We start from the raw sequence: 20,088 nt of genomic DNA, 5'->3' as shown, positions 1-20,088 counted from the left end.
ACATAGAAACGAGTGTCATTCACGTCCTATCTGTGTGTTCACCAAAAGCTCGCAAGAAGAATGAAAGGGAAGTAATGTCCCTAAATGTGGACGAACTTTTAATCACGCAATCGTTCTCTCCCCTTATTTTATCTCGCCAACAGTAACTTGCACTCCAGCGTCCATGCACAACATAAAAAAAAAAGAGTATTGTCTATAATGTCTAGTTTAATGCTTCTAATTAGCATTAAACGAGTGAAGACAATGAATATGGCATTAAGAATACTAAATAAAATATAATAATGCATTTTTATACATTTTTAAAGGACAAAATTAATATATAAAAGCTAATAATTTTAAAGTAATTATGAAAATAACCAAATATGCTGTGCACGCATGTCGGTTTTAAAAAAGCTAGAAAAGCTTCAGAAACTATATTCATATATATATTTTTAGACTCATTTGATGGTTTATCAACACAGTAAATATGGTAAATAAGTAAAATTATAATGTGTTACCTTCAAAAACTGACTAAGAGTCGTTTGAATTTGTGCGCTTGTCAAGTAACGTGAACACTGTCTTCAAAAAATATTTGTTCTGCAATGATAAAGTGAAATTTTGAAATTAATTTTAGAATTAATCCGGTATGCCTACTAATCTAGGATTTTCAAAATTACTGGTGAATTAACTTCAGCAGCTGAACTTTTGACGAGAAGTGTTTTAAGTGGCTGCTTTTTTGCGCGACCACACCCACGCTATACTCCTCTGTCTTTTTCAAAATGCAGAAAGGGCCGACCAACTATTGTCTGGATTCTTCCTGACACGACGATCTCAACCATCAGGTTGTTGTACCAGGGGACTGGTGTCTTGTGATGAATGGTGGTGTTAACTAGTCAAACCGAATGAACGCGTGAGGATAGCTGAGGTGATTGAAGTGGTGACTGAGTTGATGATCGCAGATGGCTGAGCCGGTAGCTGGGCAGATGATTGCAGGCCGCTGGGCAGATGGTGGAGCCGATTCTTGTGGCTACTCGCAGACTGTTGCGGATTATTACAGATGATTGTAGGTCACTAGGCAGATCGCTGGATGAATAAGCCTGTCCATCTAGGCCTGTTTAGGTCGGTCAAGCCTAAACCCACCTTCTCTATCAATTAAAGACTAAATATACCGCTATTTCAAAAAGGAAACAAACAAAAACAAAATACACATACATAGGCTCATTGTAATTTATCAAGATAAATAATATATTTTACATAGCAACAGAGAATTCACAAATGTGAGAGGTTTATGATGAAGCTTTCAATTACCTTCTCAGACATGCTGGTTTACAGGCTTGCACAGTTTGCAGACTTCTTTTTAGCCTATTTTTGTGATATTGTCTAACAATCAACAGCAGTGAAAACAAAAAGAAAGCTTGAAAGTTCAAGTTACTTTGTCTATTTTTTACGGACTCAAATGTAAGCTGAGCCTAAATATAAAAACACAAACAAAACCACAAAATAAAACAAACATACAATCGTTACTCCTACAGAGAGCCTTTACCTCGCCTCTGTTGGTCATTAACTACTGAATAACAACATAGGGAAAATCACATGCTATTGAATTTGCTGGTAGGATCCATTTCTCCGGCTTCCTACTGCCACACACACAGAAGCCTGAATAGCGAGGACAGAGCCAATAGTAGCCATTATCATGGCGTAACCCAAACTGACCTCTGTATCGGGTGGATCGGGGTTAAGCTTATACTTATAACCTACCCACACCATGCAGCCGATAAAAAGGCACACACCTGCACAAAGAAAAAATACATCATCATCAATCATCATCAATATCAATCATCATCAATCATCATCATCAATCATCATCATCAATCATCATCATCAATCATCATCATCAATCATCATCATCTCAGTTCTAGATAAAATGTTTCCCCTTTTCCTCTAGTGCACAAGATTCCTGTTGTCCCCGATGTCAGAAAAAGCACTAATCTTCAGTCTCATGATCGGGTTTAACATGAAGTCCTGGTTCGGACTCTAAGCCTCAGTTTTGTTTGTTTGTTACTTAACATGAAAGTCGCTGTTGCTTGGAGTGTATGGCAGTTCTTAAAGATGAACTTTAGGTTAACAGTCTAAAGTGGCTATTTAGGTCCAGCTTAGCAAAGTTGACTAGCACCTGAGAAAGGCAACAGTATTTTTATGCGACCCACGCCTGGTATCAGTAACAATTTAGACGGTCCGGTGGCGTATTGGCTAGCACCTGTCAACAATGCACTGAGGATTGGGTGGTCTGGGTTCAGATCTCGTCGCGGGCAGGCTGTTCTTTCTCTGTATGTGACATCTGATTACAGATTACTTTGCTGTTAAACACCGATTTCCCCCTCCCTCCCCATCGCTTCAGCATCAACTTCTCTGTTTCAACCAAGCGTGTTCAGACAACTTATTCGAACACTGATACTTCTGACCTAGTCACCAGACCCTTTTAATCTTAAAAATCTGTTAAGATTTGGGAAGGACAAGATGCTTACCGCCCAACAAGGCAAGGATCTCAACGTAAGGTGATGATGGAGAATTTGTGGATACTGCATTGACATACAGTCCGTACAGAGTAGACGCAATCAGGAGGGCCACCCCAATACACGCCATAGCCTGGGTGGCCTTTTGGTAATCTGCGGAAAGAACACTTCGAGAATTTGGTACTCAAAGATCCGTAACTTATCTAATGTATGCTTTCAGTCATCATTTATCAAATTTCTTTTCTTTTTTGGTTTCCTTCCTAAGTACTCCCCACCTTCTTTAACTTCTCTCTTCCCTTCTGTCTGCCACACACACACACATATGTAAACGTGAAAATAGCTCCTTTCTTTTTTCTATATTTAAATATTGGTGTTGATAATTTCCTTTAAAAGCAATTTTGCAAAAAAGAAAATAACAATAATAAAAAGAAATTCGTGCTATTTGTTGTTCATAGAAGCTCTTACGTTGTCAAGGCCTCATTTAACGGGAAAGTTGAGACCATTAATAAGCAGCAAGTCACATTTTTTAAAATCATTTTCGTGTTACTATGTTTCACGGAAATGGGATGCTCACTCAGAGTTGAGGAAATAGTATCTCGCACAAAGTTTTACCCAATCTTAGAAAAAAAAATGTCCACTGCACTAATCCTTTAAACTAATCTTCTCCATATTATTCGTTGGACTTACTGTCGAATGATGTGTAGTCAATGTAAGTACAGTCAAACTCTCCTTGACCGCGGAGACAAAATTGCCACAGACCCGCAAACGCCTCAACGCCTGTCTGCGGACTTGCGATGAACCAGCCCGGAGCGCCCAGTCCAATGGAACCAACGACGGTTGCCAGGACAATGCCTGCATATCCCAGAATGTAAACTTTGCTGCGAGAATTGAAAGGCATGATGGTGTGTCAGGTCACAAGTCCACAGTCTCCACCACGGATCCACAGCAAGGCCTGCCCTGACCTGTCCTGATGTGACCTGGGTCACTCACGGTCTGTGAATGAAGATAGATTGGATGGTGTCAAATGCCGAGGTTTTGCAATCGTGAGTCAAGCAAGTAAGTAAAGAATACTGTAAACCAGTCTCTAGAAATAAAATCGTTCCGAACTGCCTTACAGTTCTTAGTTCACTACGATCAGCAAAATTTGTCATAAGACATTGAAATGACTGCATGAGTCCTCGTTGAACTAGACTGAATTAATCATGCTGTGTTCTGTAAAACTTCACTTTTTTGTTTATTGTTTAGAAAGGAGATTAACTTGAATTCTAGCTTTCTAATGACATTTTATTGATGTTTTGTAATCGTCGTCGTCGTCGTCTCTAACCTCTTAAGCTGCTTGTATGCAGACGACCCTCTCGGAATTGTCTGTTGCGTTGTTGATTCTCAAACTCTACTGATATGAAAATTGCAAAGAGTGATTGATTTCAAGAAGATCACATAATAAATATGCTTTAAGGATTTAATTTTAATTTTATGTGGAGATGAAACTAAAGGGAGGGAACGCACTGAGCAAAAAGATGGGTCGCGGGACAACAGGAGGTAGGATATCCTGCTGGGGGCTCTGAAGATGACTTAAACAAGATTTATGCCATGTTTGAAGTACATGACTTTTCTCGTAAATGTGAAGTGTCTTGTTCTTCCCTGTTAGCATGTGGTATTTTTAAGTAAACGAGAAGGTGGTAACTTTTTGTCTTTACAGGATTAATCCCTTCAAAACTTCTGACGATCTGAAAGGACTGGGGCTCGGGTCCTGCGCCAGGCATCTGAGCCCAACGGTCACACGTGTTTCACCTGTTCCTGAACTGTCAATGCTTTCCTCCTTCAGGAAGACACTCAAGGCACACTGGTAAAATCATGCCATGAAATGGGAGGAAATCTTTACAAACCAGCACAACACACCAATAAATACGATCAGTCTGATCCATTCTTCATTCTCTTTCATTCTCTTTCTTTAAACTTCGGCTTCTCTTTTCTCTTATTTTTAAACTTTCCTTTTCCGCCATCAGCCTGAATAACAACACAAAGAGAACGAAATGTGAGTCTGTTACCGTGTGGTACAACAGAAATATGTACAAACAGCCATGTCACTGAGAGGTTGACAACACCACACGTGGCCTTAGGCGTTGTAGTTCAGAAATGTTAGCACAGTATTAACTATTGGTTAATAATACATAAGCATTGCATGTATTTTATCTCTGTACACAAAGTTGTTCAAGGTAAAAAAAAAGTGTCTTGAGAGAAAAAATGGCTGTTTTTAAAGGTGGATCCTACTGCTCTTCAAACGGGGTGCGAAGGAAACACTACAATCAGGTCAACATGTGTTGACAGACTTAGTCAAACCATTAATTTGTTTTGTCAATTTCTGTACATGTGATGTATATCTACTTATTGGTACATTTTAGTACGTGTGACACAGAACTTAAAAATAGGACTTTAGGGAGCAACAGTGTAATATACACAATTATTTATAAATGAACAGTTAATAAATTAAATAATTCGTTGTGAGCTACAGGGAATATGAGATGATTCTGTTGTCACTGCAGGAACGGAATTCAGTGGACTTTATACTAACACTAACACTAACAGTAGACATTACACCGTTCCAAAGCTTAATACCTAAGAGAAAATATTCAGACGCAAACTGATAAAAACAAAATGTAATGGTACAGGCGGATGTTTGCCAACTGTCACTTTATAAGAGTATCGTACACACACTATCAGTAAGAACTGGCCATAGAATTTTTTTTGTTTGTTTGTTTGTGAATGTAGTATGAGCCCCCATATCCGTGGGTGTAACGGGAAAAATGAGAGAATAATAGTGTCACGGCGTGTTTACCGCGAAATGAAACTGAAAGTAGCGAATGTCAATAGGTCGTAGTTCTCTACCAAAATGATGAGGATTGTAAACTTTTAAAACTGTTCGTTAGAGCGGGGAAGAAAAATGGAGAAAGGCGTGAGTCAAGAACAGGAGAAGAGAGTAAGCAGACAGGAGAAGTAAAAGTGAATGAGAAGTGACTGTGTGGATTTTGTGTAAAACTTACTTGTTCTGTGTTCTATTTTTAATCAATCTACCATGCCTGGGGAAGAAAGGTGGTTTTTTTTTTGTTTTTGTTTTTTTATTTATTTATTTTTTTTTTTGCTGGATTTGTTTGCCTGTTTTGTTGTTGTTTATTTTGCGAACTCTTAACTTCTGGGTGATTTTCACTTGACATTTGGTGTGAGGTGACTGGATGCCGTTGGATACCAGAGCACCGTTTGCTGTTTTTAATTTTCTATACAACGTATATACTATACAACGGCTGTGATGACCTCAACGGATTTTTAACTGGGTGTGTGAAAGATTTTTTTCTTTTAAATCTTCATAATGATATCTAATGCGCTTATCATAGGTCATAGCTTATAATAGCTCGGGTGTTTTGTTTTCTGCTGTTTAGCCGGCCGTGACCACTGGGACTTTGTGTAGTACAGATGTGTGTGTGTTAATATTTGACTTGGGCCCAGAAATTATTAGTGTTTGGACAGCCTATAGGCAATTGTTTGTGCTTTGTAGGACGAACGCGGGAATGTGTATGTGTGTGACATCACCAGGGTCCCTAACAAATAGCTTGTGAGGACCAATCACGTGACCCGAGAGGGGATAATGGCAAAGAGAGAAGGCCGCCAACACTTTGTGAGCACAATGGGATACGAGTGATAGGTCGCTTGTCTAGCATCGCCACAAAAAATAGACAAATGAAACAATTACTCACCTGTGTGAGATGAAGGAAAAAATTGGAGATGAGCGGGAAGACCAACGTGTAGCACTAGAGTTCCGCTTTTAAGGCCTTGTGTCCCAAATAAACATTCCTAATTTATACTGCGCATGCGCAGCGTGGCAGCAACTACGCATGCGCACAGCTTGAACAACGTGCATGGACCCGGGACGATGCACATTTGCTACAATGAATCGGTCAGGTTTTTTTAATTTCCTTTTAAAAGTTGACAAGAGACCAAGACAGCGTGCGTTAGAGGTTGGAAGTACAAGTGCGGGATAAAGGTTGAGCTGGTCTCTAGCCCTCCCTTCCCTCTCCCCCAGATACATAGTGGTGACCTACGGTTAGGATTGTAAGTAGGCGATGTTCATATGTAGTATTATTTGTCACTCCCACACCTGTGTGTGAGCACAGCTCTCCAGCTACACTGGGATTTTCCTGGCGGCAGATAACACAACTGCCTGACCTGACACGAGCTCGAAGAACTAGAGCAGTGGAATTATGTTGGGTCTGGTTAAAATGAGCGGGCCGGAGGTTGGCACCCCTGAACTAGAGAATGGCTGACAAGAGGCGTGAGCTTAGGCGGAAGAATATTACCTGAGAGGCTATTGAAAATTTGCAGCTGTGTACCCGGCCCAGTGTCTGTTGCAGACTGACCGTCTGCAAGGCAACAGGTGAATGTTAGACAACAGCACTGGTGTCTCTCTCGTTGGACATGTATCAACATGTATGTCCTATGAACAGTCACCAGAAAGTTTAGCTGAGTTATACTGCACTGACCCAACACATGGGGGCACTGCATGTCCTGTTCACGACCTGTGTAAGTTTGGAATGGGCAGAAAGTTGAGATCGTAAAAAGGACAGTAAAATGTGCTGTGTATTGTCCTTAGGGTGGGGGTAGAGGTGGGGTTGGGGTACTGCAAGGCCGAGACACTTGTCTTTGACAGGCTACAAAATGTCCTCGATCTTATTTCTTTGGTGTATCTTTAAATTGCTGACCTCCGAAACACACAGTCTTTTTCCTATACCAAAGCCACTGTAATATTTATGTGTTCTCTGATGACAGTAGAAGCAGAAGTGTATCGATCATTATAGGAGGGGGGGGGGAATTGGTATTTTTACGCCGTGTCAGCAGGCTAAGGGCTATATTACGGCAAGCAGCCAGCCCTGTAAACAGATGCCACGTGCAGAGAAAGATCAGCGTGCCCGAGACGAGAAATGAACTCAGGGCAGCCAACCTTCACTGTATTGGTGACAGGCGCTAACAGCGATAACCGTTGCGCCACCGGACCGCTCTGATCATTATAGGAGATTATTGCCATGTTTCTAATTAAGAAGGCAGATAATACTTGACTGAGCTGTCAAATTGGGAAGAAGAAACTATTCTGTGTAAGGAAGTACTGACATAAACCTTCAAACATTCCTTCTAACTGAAGCTATATAGTACAGAGTACACACTCCCAATGCAGAATTAGATATTTATTTCTATATTTATATTATATATACACCGGATTAATTTCTGACATCAATGGTATAACAGTAGAACGACTCATTCTTAAAGACTTCAGCTGCCCAGCGTTGGTAACATTAAATCCTAGGTAGGGACATTGTTTAGAGCTGTGTTGGAAACATGGGATGTAGAATACAATGATCATCAAAATGTCGACACGTCTAGCAATCAACGAGTAGCACTGGAATGATAATGACAAACAATTGCATTTTGTACGCGTACGGAGAGAGAGAGATGGGACTTAAAACCAGCAAGACTTACATACAAGTGCGGAACACAATGAAAAGTGGGACCGAAACACAGAAATTATTCAGACAGAAGGAGAGAAATGGAAGGAACAAAGTCATCGCAATTCTTGACTATAACAGTTTTTAGAACTGCGTGAATGCTCTCCCCTACTTCGGTTTAATAGAATTCATCTTCTGCAGCCTGGATATGTTGAATTCTGCCAGTGCGCCCCCGTGGTTGACCTCGCTGCTCAACGATTGGTCCTTTATCCACTCAGTCCAGTTCTGATTGGCCACCACCAGTCCTCCAGCCACTCCCACAATGGCGGCCGCCGCGACCAGGAAAAACCCGAAACCATAGGCAGTGTCGTCAAGTCTCTTCGTGTTTACAGCGTAGATAACGGCGCCGATGAAACTAAGAACGCCTGTGACAGAGATAAATAATTCACTGTGGTGGATACGCGTGCGTATTACGTACTTTGTGCGCGTGCGTGCGTGTGTTCGCCTGTGTGCTTGTGTTTGCATGCATACGTATGATTAAGTGCTCTCCTGACATAAAGGCAACGAGAAAGAAAATTATCAGTCATACAAGTCCAGGGTCAATCATAGGTTCAACAGACCATCCCCCCATCCCTCCTCAATCCCACCGCTCGTTTTCCGAAAAAATCAAATAATCCGCCTGAGCACCTGAGTGTGGTACATACCTCCATAAAAGGCCAACAACTCGGCTGTCTTCGGAAAGGTCACTGAGTTATCGTACCTTAGGGCCCTCCACGAAGAACAAAAGCCAGATCTGCAATCATCACGATGATCTGAGTCCACTTCTCAAACCCTGACAGAAAAATCTTGTTTTGTTACATTTTAAAGCACGCACTGTGTCACAATGTAAACAAACAATTTTGTTGTCTACTAAGAGATAAGGTAGACTGACAACACAAGCTGAACAAATAAAGTGATATGAGAAAATTCGAGAATGTGCATGGAAAGCTGACAATTAACAGGGGCAAGGGTGGTAGGGCGCCCCCTCAAAAAAAGATGCTGATGATACGCAAGAGAGTATATATTCTCCCACAGTCCGTTAATCACTCACTCACGCGCAGAGACAAAATATATGCAAGTCGAATTAATATTCATTCTCAGGGATGAGTTAGTGCGAGGTTGTCGTGCAACTTACGGTTTTAATTTAGAAGAATACGCTGCAGGAGGATTGTTTAAGCGATCGTTTTAAAGAAGAAAAAAATAGAGTACTATTTCAGCGCTTGACAAAGAATTCTCACATCTTTCTCTTTTAGCATTAGCAGAGTCCCAGAGGATGGAGGGGTGATCAAGGGTAGACTCAATGTAGGTTTATAAAAGAGTTTTCTTGTGTGATGATCTAGGAAATGTTTAATTCTTGACAGCAATTAGGTTTTCTTGGAAATGCTTGTGGCAGAGATGTGTTGTGTTGAGATCAGGATAAGTCATTGTCAATAGTAACACCTAAGAGTTTAAGGTACATACTGTACATCCATTATTGCTTGAGCGCCGATATAAATACTAGGCAATGGGTATAAGTGGATAGGTTTTGTCTTTTCTGTCTCGTTGTTAGAAGAATAGTTCAGTATTCTGGGGGCTGAGTGACATGTGGTTGCATTCGGTCCAAGCCTGAAGCTCGTGGGTGTTTAGCTGTGGGAATTAGGAAGCAAGTGGCTCAATCAGTTAGTGGTGTGCGTGTATTTTTGTGTCGTCTGCAAACACCTCACATAGTTGGGTTATGTGGGGGAAGATCATTAATGTAGATGGAGAATAGAAAAAACCCTAAAACACACCATTTGACGAAGAGCTGTTTACATTTGGTTGTTTACAGAGACTCTCTGAGAGAAAGAGACCTAGAAACGAGTGTCATTCACGTCCTGTGTGTTCACCAAAAGCTCGCAAGAAGAATGAAAGGGAAGTAATGTCCCTAAAAGTGGACGAACTTTTAATCACATAATCGTTCTCTCCCCTTATTTTATCTCGCCAACAGTAACTTGCACTCCAGCGTCGATGAACAACATAAAAAAAGAGTATTGTCTATAATGTCTAGTTTAATGCTTCTAATTAGCATTAAACGAGTGAAGACAATGAATATGGCATTAAGAATACTAAATAAAATATAATAATGCATTTTTATACATTGTTAAAGGGCAAAGTTAATGTACAAAAACTAATAGTTTTAGATTAACTGTGCGTGTGCACGCATATCGGTTTCAAAAAGCTAGAAAAGCTTCAGAAACTATATTCATATATATTTTTAAAGACTCATTTGATGGTTTATCAACACAGTAAATATGATAAATAAGTAAAATCATAATGTGTTACCTTCAAAAACTGACTAAAAGTCATTTGAAATTGTGCGCTTGTCAAGTAATGTGAACACTGTCTTTAAACAATATTTTTTTTTCCCAATGACAAGGTGAAATTTTGAAATTTATTTTGGAATTAATCCGGTATGCCTACTAATCTAGGATTTTCAAAATTACTAGTAAATTAACTTCAGCAGCTGTAACTTTTTGATGAGAAGTGTTTTAAGTGGCTGCTTTATGCGCGACCACACCCACGCTATACTCCTCTGTCTTTTTCAAAATGCAGAAAGGGCCGACCAACTATTAGCAAATTTTAAGTATTAAAAAAATTTTTAAAAAAGAAAATAAACGCAGGTGATCACGAATGTTCTACGGCAGTGTCCTGTGACGAGCGACCTGGATCAAGGACTGTCACTGTCATTTGTCTGGATTCTTCCTGACGATCTGAACCATCAGGTTGTTGTACCAGGGACTGGTGTCTTGTGATGAATGGTGGTGTTAAATAGTCAAACCGAATGAACGCGTGAGGATAGCTGGGGTGATTCAAGTGATAACTGAGTTGATGATCGGAGATGGCTGAGCCGGTAGCTGGGCAGATGATTGCAGATGGTGGAACCGATTCTTGTGGCTACACGCAGACTGTTGCGGATTATTACAGATGATTGTAGGTCACTAGGCAGATCGCTGGATGAATAAGCCTGTTCATCTAGGCCTGTTTAGGTCGGTCAAGCCTTGGCCCACCTTCTCTATCAATTAAAGACTAAATATATCGCCATTTAAAAAAGGAAACAAACAAAAACAAAATACACACACAGAGGCTCACTGTAGTTACATCACGATAAATATTACATTTTACATAGCAACAGAGAATTCTCGAATGTGAGAGGTTTATGGTGAAGCTCTCGATTACCTTTTCAGAAATGCTGGTTTACAGGCTTGCACAGTTTGCAGACTTCTTTGTAGTGTATTTTTGTGACACTGTCTAACAATTCACAGCAATGAAAACAAAAACAAAGTTTGAAAGTTCAAGTTACTGTGTCTATCTTTTACAGACTCAAATGTAAGTTGAGCCTAAATATAAAAACACAAACAAAACTACAAAACAAACACACAATCGTTACTGCTACAGAGAGCCTATCATCAGATTTACCTCGCCTCTGTTGGTCATTAACTACCGAATAGCAACATAGAGAAAGTCACATACTATTGAATTTGCTGGTAGGATCCATTTCTCCGGCTTCCTACTGCCACACACACAGAAGCCTGAATAGCGAGGACAGAGCCAATAGTAGAGATTATCATGGCGTAACCCAAACTGACCCCTGGATCGGAGTAAAAGTTGTACTTATAACCTACCCATACCATGCAGCCGATAAAAAGGCTCACACCTGCACAAAGAAAAAATACATCATCAATCATCAATCACCATCACCATCACTCGTCATCGTCATCGTCATCGTCATCATCTCAGTTCTAGATAAAATGTTTCCCTTTTTCCTCTAGTGCACAAGATTCCTGTTGTCCCCGATGTCAGAAAAAGCACTAATCTTCAGTTTCATGATCGGGTTTAACATGAAGTCCTGGTTCGGACTCTAAGCCTCAGTTTTGTTTGTTTGTTACTTAACGTGAAAGTTGCTTGGAGTGTATGACAGTTCTTCAAAACGAGTTTTAGGTTAACAGTCTAAAGTGGCTATTTAGGTCCAGCTTATCAAAGTCGACTAGCACCTGAGAAAGGCAACAATATTTTAATGCGACCCACGCCTGGTATCAGCAACAATTTAGACAGTCTGGTGGCGTATTGGCTAGCACCTGTCAACAATGCACTGAGGATTGGGTGTTCTGGGTTCAGATCTCGTCGCGGGCAGGCTGTTCTTTCTCTGATTGTGACATCTGATTACAGACTTTGCGCTTTGCTGTAAAACACCATTTCCCCCTCCCTCCCCCATCACTTCAGCACCAACTTCTAAGTTTCAGCCAAGCGTGTTCAGACGAATTTATTCGAACGAACTGACAATTCTGACCTAGTCAACAGACCCTTTTAATCTTAAAAATCTGTTGAGATTTGGAAAGGACAAGATGCTTACCACCCAACAAGGCAAGGATCTCAACGTAAGGTGACGATGGCGAATTTGTGGATACTACATTGACAAACAGTCCGTACACAGTAGACGCAATCAGGAGGGCCACCCCAATACACGCCATAGCCTGGGTGGCCTTTTGGTAATCTGCGGAAATAACACTTCGAGAATTTGGTACTCAAAGATCCGTAACTTATCTAATTATGCTTTCAGTCATCATTTATCAAATTTCTTTTCTTTTTGGTTTTCCTTCCTAACTCCCCAACCCTCTTTAACTTCTCTCTTCACTTCTTTCTGTCTGCCACACATGCATGCACACACAGATGTAAACGTGAAAATACTTCCTTTCTTTTTTTATATTGGTGTTGGTAATTTCCTTTAAAGGCAATTTTGCAAAACAGAAAATAACAATAATAACAAGAAATTCGTGCTATTTGTTGTTCATAGGTGCTCTTACGTTGTCAAGGCCTCATTTAATGGAAAAGTTGAGATCATGAATAAGCAGCAAGTCACATTTTTTAAATCACTTTTGTGTTATTATATCTCACGGAAATGGGATGTTCCCTTAGAGTTGAGGAAATAGTATCTCGCACAAAGAAGTTTTACCCAATCTTAGAAAAAAGGTCTACTGCACTAACCCTTTAAACTAATATTTCCCAATCTTAAACTAATCTTTTATTCGTTGGACTTACTGTCTAATGATTCGTAGTCAATGTAAGTACAGACGAACTTCTCTGGAAACCAAAAAACCTTGGACACAAACTTGCCACAGACCCGTCAACAACTCGCTGATGTCACTTCTTGCGATGAACCAGCCCGGAGCGCCCAGTCCAATGGAACCAACGACGGTTGCCAGGACAACGCCTGCATATCCCAGAATGTAAACTTTGCTGCGAGAATTGAAAGGCATGATGGTGTGTCAGGTCACAAGTCCACAGTCTCCACCGCGGATCCACAGCAGCGCCTGCCTTGACCTGTCCTGATGTGACCTGGGTCACTCACGGTCTGTGGAGGAAGATACATGGGATGGTGTCAAAGGCCGATGGTTTTTCAGTTGGGAGTCAAGCAAGTAAGTCAAGCATACTGTACACCAGTCTCTAGAAATAAAATCGTTCCGAACTGCCTTACAGACATTGAAATGACCGCATGAGCCCTCGTTGAACTAGAATACTAGATTGAACACGTTGTTGATTCTAAAACTCTACTGATATGAAAATTGCAAAGAGTGATTGATTTCCTGAAGTTCACATAATAAATATGCTTTAAGGATTTAATTTTAATTTTATGTGATGATGAAACTAAAGGGAGGGAACGCACGTGAGGCATGGCTGGGACTGAACAGAAAGGGTGGGTGACGGGACAACAAGAGGTAGGATGTCCTGCTGGGGGCTCTGCAGATGACTTAAACAAGTTTTATGTCATGTTTGAAGTACATGACTTTTCTCGTAAATGTGAAGTGTTTTGTTCTTCCCTGTTACCATGCGGTATTTTTAAGTAAACGAGAATGTGGTAACATTTTGTCTCTACAGGATTAATCCCTTCAAAACTCCTGGACGACGATCTGAAAGGACGGGTGCTGGGGTCTTGCGCCAGGCATTTGAGCCCAACAGTCACACGTGTTTTACTTGTTCCTGAACTGTCAATTCTTTCCTCCTTCAAGAAGACACTCAAGGCACACTGGTAAAATCATGCATGAAATGGGAGGAAATCTTTACAAACCAACACAACACACAAATAAATAAGTTCAGTCTGACCCATTCTTCATTCTCTCTCACTCTCTTTTTTTAAACTTCGGCCTCTCTTTTCCCTTATTTTGAAACTTTCCTTTTCCGCCATCAGCCTGAATAACAACACAAAGAGAACTAAATGTGAGTCCGTTACCGTGTGGTACAACAGAAATATATGCAAACTGCCATGTCGCTGCTGACAACACCACACGTGGCCTTAGGCTTTGTAAATCAGAAATGTTAGCACAGTATTAACCATTGGTTTATAATAATAATAATAATAATAATAATAATAATAATAATAATAATAAAAATAAAAAGCATTGCATGTATTTTATCTCTGTACACAAAGTTGTTCAACCGTTAAAAAAAGTTTCTCGAGGGGAAAAAATGACTGTTTTTAAAGGTGGATCTTACTGCCCCTACCCTTCAGACGGAGTGCGATGTAAACACTAAAATCAGGTCACATGTGTTGACAGACTTAGCCAAACAATTAATTTGTTTTGTCAATTTCTGTATATGTGATGTATATCTACTTATTGGTACATTTTAGTACGTGTGACACAGAACTTAAAAATAGGACTTTAGTGAGCAACAGTGTAATATACACAATTATTTATAAATGAACAGTAATTTTTTTAAATTCGTTTTGAGCTACAGGGAATATGAGATGATTCTGGTATCACAGCAGGAACGAAATTCAGTGGACTTTATACTACACTAACACGAACAGCAGACATTACACCGTTCCAAAGCTTAACACCTAAAAGAAAATATTCAGACGCAAACTGCTAAAAACAAAATGTAATGGTACAAGCGGATGTTTGCCAACTGTCACTTTTTAAGCGTATTGTATACACCAGCGGTTCTCAACCTTTTACATGTGACGACCCCCCTGACGAACACCGGTACGTCCGCGACCCCCTTAGCCAGCTAGGTGGTGGAAAGCGGGGGGGGGGGAGGGAGCCCTAGCTAACGTCGAACGCCGCGTCGAAGAAATCAATACAAATCAACAACGGAAGAACAAAGTTCGTATCTGCAAGAAGTATAACTGTTAATGAAATGTTACTAAAGCAAATTCTGCGTGCTAATAAATATTATTTTATTTGGACACTCTCTTTGATTAATGAGAAGGTTGAGCCTGCTTGCTGTTGCATAGAGAAGCGAACCTGGTGCGATGTTTGTACCCATTGCTATTCGCAGCTCAGCCTCTGCGTCCACACGATTTTTGTATCGACTTCAGTGCTGCCAATGCTGAAAATCCTTGCTCACACATATATGAAGTTGAAAATGTTAGAAGAACTTTCATTGCTTTCTCAGAAAGCACCGTTGATGCTAATCCAGAATGTTGGCACTGGTGTTGTTTGGAAGACCATTTTCAGGGATTGGTCACTCGAAAGGTCGATGAGCTGCTCTTCTTCTGTGGACAACCCGCTTGTGCTAGGATCAGCCAGAAATGGATTACGAATACAATCGTATTTAGTCACATCAATTTCAGCGAAGTAATGCTGAAACCTTTCTTGCAGTCCGCTTAGATGGGCAATAATTACATTCTTCACCTGATCAAGTTGTTAGCCTTGCACTTACACAAGCACGGAAACATATCAAAAATATTTTCTTGGCGTATCTTTTGCGTCCACAACGAAATTTTCGGACGAAAGCATTCATCTTGTCAGTTGTTTGTAATATGGTGGTGTCTTTCCCTTGTCTGGTCATCGCCTTCTGTCAGGGACCTATAGAGTACTAGGACTGAGCAGTGAGCACGTGCGAATGAAAGGGTGTGAATGATGGACGTTTCCTGAATGCGTGCCTTTTAGATGTTTAAAAAAAAAAAAGAGAGGTGTGACTGGAGAGGGAGAGGGGAGTCAGCGATGAGAGATTGGGGGAGAGAGAGGGCAAAAGGCGAGAGGAGGGAGATTGGAGGCTTAATTGTTGAGAGGGGGATTGTGTTTTGAGTTTGGAAGTGAGAAGTCACTGCATGCCGAGACAGTGTAGTTGAATAGGGAGAAGACATTTGGAGTTTGATCGCCCTCACCACTCGGTTACACAATGTAAACTAATTTCACTAATACGGTATAAGAAACTTTTTTAAAAAATGACCACCTTCGCGACCCCCTTGTAGGCACGTCGCGACCCCCCAGGGGGTCGCGACCCACAGGTTGAGAACCGCTGGTATACACCATCAGTAAGAACTGATCATAGATTTTTTGGTAAATGTAGTATGAGCCCCAACTCCAACCCCCATCTTCCCCAATTCCCCGGGGTGTAACAGGAAAAACGAGAGAATAATAGTGTCAAGGCGTGTTTACCGCGAAATTAAAACGAAAGTAGCGAATGTCAACAGGTCGTAGTTCTCTCCCCCGATGATGGGGTTGTAAACTTTTAAAACTGTTCATGAGAGCGGGTAAGAAAAATAGAGAAAGGCGTGAGTCAAGAACAGGAGAAGAGAAGTAAAAGTGAATGAGAAGTGACTGTGTGGATTTTGTGTAAAACTTACCTGTTGTGTGTTCTATTTTTAATCAATCTACCATGCCTGGGGTAGTAGGTGGGGTTTATTTTATTTATTTTTTTTTTTTTGGATTTGTTTGCTTGTTTTGTTGTTTGTTTTGGTAACTCTTAACTTCTGGATGAAGCGACCGTGTGATTTTCACTTGACATTTGGTAAGAGGTGACTTGATGCCGTTGGATACCAGAGCACCGTTTGCTGTTTTTAATTTTCTATACAACGTATATACTATACAACGGCTGTGATGACCTTCAACTGGATTTTTATCTGGCTGTGTGAAAGTTTTTTTCTTTTAAATCTTCATATTGATATCTAATGCGCTTATCATAGCTCATAGCTATATCATAGCTCGGGTGTTTACATGCAAAGATAGTTTTGTTTTGTGCTGTTCAGGCGGCCGTGACCACCCGGACATTGTGTAGTACAGATGTGTGTGTTAATATTTGTCTTGGGCCCAGAAATTTTATGTGTGTTTGGACAGCCTACAGGCAATTGTTTGTGCTTTGTAGTAAGAACGCGGGAATGTGTGTGTGTGACATCACCAGGGTCCCTAACAAATAGCTCGCGAGGAACACGAGACCCGAGAGGCGCTAGAGGCAAAGAGAAAAGGCCGCCAACACTTTGTGAGCACAATGGGATACGAGCAGGGCCGTGCTTAGGGGCAGGCGGACGAGGCATCTGCCTAGGGCCCCGCGCTTTTGATTGTAACCTATTGACGAACGTTACAAATAAATTAATCGTAGGCTTATGTTGTAATGTGTATGCAGCGTGCTGTCAATGATAAAAGACAAGATATCCCTGAGGAAAAAAGTGACTTTAGATCCCAACTAAAACCGTGTGATCGTGGCGTGAGGGCCCCGCACATGCCCTTTGCCTCGGGCCCCGCGGGGGCTAAGAACGGGCCTGGATACGAGTGATAGGTCGCTTGTGTAGCATCGAAACAAAAAATAGACAAATGAAACAATTACTCACCTGTGTGAGATGAAAAAAATCGGCGATGAGCGGGAAGACCCAACGTGTAGTACTAGACCTCCGCTTTTAAGGCCTTGTGTCCCAAATAAACATTCCTAATTTATACCGCGCATGCGCAGCGTGGCAGCAGCTACGCATGCGCACAGCTTGAACAGAGTGCATGGACCCGGGACGATGCACATTTGCTACAATGAATCAGTCAGGGTTTTAAAATTTCCTTTTAAAAGTGGAAAAGAGGAGACCAAGACAGCGTGCGTTAGACGTTGGAAGTACAAGTGCGGGAGAAAGGGTGAGCTCCGCGCTTTGTACTGGTCTCTAGCCCTCCCTTCCCTCTCCCCCCGATACATAGTAGTGTCCTGGTAATACTTGACTGAGCAGTCAAATTGGGAAGGAGAAAGTATTCTGTGTAAGGAAGTACTGACATAAACCTTCAAACATTCCTTCTAACTGAAGCTATATAGTACACAGTACACACTCCCAATGCAGAATTATATATTTATTTCTATATTTATATTTTATATATATACCGGATTAATTTCTGACATCCAATGGTATAAAGGTATAACGACTAATTCTTAAAGACTTCAACTACCCAGTGTTGGTAACATTAAATCCCACGTAGGGACATTATTTAGAGCTGTGTTGGAAACATGGAATGTAGAATACAGTGATCATTAAAATGTCTACACGTCTAGCACTCAACGAGTAGCACTGAATGATAATGACAAACAGTTGCATTTTGCATTGCTAACGGAGCGAGAGAGAGATGGGACTCAAAACCAGCCAGACTAACATACAAGTGTGGAACACAATGAAAGCTGGGACCGAAACACGGATTGTTCAAACAGAAGGAGAGAAATGGGAGAAACAAAGTGATCACAATGCTTGGCTATAACAGTTTTTAGAAATGCGTGAATCTTTTTGTTCTCCCCTACTTCGGTTTAATAGAATTCATCTTCTGCAGCCTGGACATGTTGAATTCTGTCAGTGCGCCCCTGTGGTTGACCTCGCTGCTCAACGATTGGTCCTTTATCCACTCAGTCCAGTTCTGATTGGCCACCACCAGTCCTCCAGCCACGCCCACAATGGCGGCCGCCGCGACCAGGAAAAACCCGAAACCATAGGCAGTGTCGTCAAGTCGCTTCGTGTTTACAGCGTAGATAACAGCACCGATGAAACTAAGAACGCCTGTAACAGAAATAAATAATTCACTGTGGTGGATACGCGTGCGTATTACGTAATCTGTGCGCGTGCGTGCGTGCGTGTGTTCGCCTGCGTGCTTGTGTTTGCATGCATACGTATGATGAAGTGCTCTCCTGACAAAAAGGCAAAGAGAAAGAAAATTATCAGTCATACAAGTCCAGGGTCAATCATAGGTTCAACAGACCATCCACCCATCCCTCAATCCCACCGCTCGTTGTCGGAAAAAATTAAATAATCCGCCTGGAGCACCGAGTATGGTACATACCTCCATAAAAGGCCAACAACTCGGCTGTCTTCGGAAAGGTCACTGAGTTATCGTACTTTAGGGCCCTCCACGATGAACAGACAAACGCCAGATCTGCCATCATCACGATGATCTGAGTCCACTTCTCAAACCCTGACAGAAAAAATTTGTTTTGTTACATTTTAAAGCCTGATGATCTCTCGCCACATACGCAAGAGAGTATATACTCTCCCACAGTCCGTTAATTACTCACTCTCACTCACGCGCAGAGACAAAATATATGCAAGTCGAATTAATATTCATTCTTTTCCAAAAAAACTGTCTACCGAGCTCTTGAAAGCACACACACACACACAACGCACAGACACTAACCGGCGAAATCCTTCAGCGCTATGGTTGAGCAGTTCTGCAGCGAAAGGTCTGCGCATGTCATCCATAAACCTTTCGCAGCGACGTCACCGGCCTGTGACGTCAGGATCAGCCACCTGGGGGTCGCGGTGCCAGCCAGTGCCAGTCCGGTGGCAAGAATGATGAGAGTTACCCCACCTTGATAACCTAGGGACTTGCCGGTGCACGTGAACATCGGTGACGGGTTGTGTCCACACCCAGCTCCACCCGACTGAGGACCTGACACAGTGGCAGGTGCCACAGTCGCAACGTGGTGAAACTCCCAGCAATCCGACCGCACAGGCTCCATGAGCCTCGGTGACGTAAGCAATTTGTGTGTGTGTTGTTAGCAGTCGTGGATAGGCGCGAGAGGTTCACAGGCTGTGATTCACTTTCTCGGAACCAGAAAAATCTGTTCTAGAACTTTCTGTTCTTAGAGACAGGCTCTACCGTGAGATGAAAGAAAAAGCTTTGAAATGTTTGTTTGCAGAGGGATGAGCGAGGGAACGTGAAAGGGGTGAGCTGTGTTCACCAAACAGTTTGATTTGAGAAGGTAGTGAACTTTGAAATATATGAAAGTCTGTCCTGTCGTAAGGTCGAGGTCTGTAAGTCTTGTGTGAGCTCTGTTCATCCTGCTGTTTGACTCCTCGCTGAAATACATTAGTT

The 20,088-nt window shown here is 41.5% G+C and overlaps 2 protein-coding genes and 1 long non-coding RNA gene across 8 annotated transcripts; 1 reads left to right on the top strand and 2 right to left on the bottom strand.

Annotated features, from left to right (window-relative positions):
- Positions 1-651: 651 nt before the first annotated feature.
- Positions 652-10,645, top strand: LOC112556646. Its single transcript, XR_003097799.1, has 3 exons — positions 652-783; positions 5,485-5,486; positions 10,613-10,645. It is a non-coding gene; the product is annotated as an uncharacterized LOC112556646 (long non-coding RNA).
- Positions 783-6,353, bottom strand: LOC112556643. Its single transcript, XM_025225828.1, has 4 exons — positions 6,242-6,353; positions 3,180-3,485; positions 2,505-2,645; positions 783-1,769 (listed from the first exon to the last, which is right to left on the bottom strand). The coding sequence occupies exons 2-4, from the start codon at positions 3,388-3,390 to the stop codon at positions 1,576-1,578; spliced, it is 546 nt and encodes a 181-aa protein (XP_025081613.1). The 5' UTR covers positions 3,391-3,485; positions 6,242-6,353; the 3' UTR covers positions 783-1,575.
- LOC112556641 lies at positions 7,493-20,061 on the bottom strand. Of its 6 annotated transcripts, none has more exons than XR_003097798.1 (7): positions 17,589-17,701; positions 13,076-13,388; positions 12,390-12,530; positions 11,510-11,693; positions 11,216-11,287; positions 8,686-8,813; positions 7,562-8,406 (listed from the first exon to the last, which is right to left on the bottom strand). XR_003097798.1 is itself a non-coding variant. In XM_025225827.1 (3 exons), exons 1-3 carry the CDS (start codon positions 19,730-19,732, stop codon positions 8,150-8,152), a joined length of 714 nt encoding a protein of 237 aa, XP_025081612.1. In that variant the 5' UTR covers positions 19,733-20,053; the 3' UTR covers positions 7,493-8,149. The 6 variants fall into 6 exon arrangements, 2 of the variants coding, with proteins under 2 accessions (XP_025081612.1, XP_025081611.1); XR_003097797.1 differs by having other exon boundaries at positions 7,564-8,406; positions 8,686-8,774; XR_003097796.1 differs by having other exon boundaries at positions 7,565-8,406; positions 11,216-11,693.
- Positions 20,062-20,088: the final 27 nt, after the last annotated feature.

The sequence above is a fragment of the Pomacea canaliculata genome, linkage group LG2, assembly GCF_003073045.1.
Source record: "Pomacea canaliculata isolate SZHN2017 linkage group LG2, ASM307304v1, whole genome shotgun sequence".
NCBI classification, from domain to species: Eukaryota; Metazoa; Mollusca; class Gastropoda; order Architaenioglossa; family Ampullariidae; genus Pomacea; species Pomacea canaliculata.
Note: the sequence above shows the minus strand (reverse complement) of the source record. Positions and strands in the feature narration are given on the sequence as shown.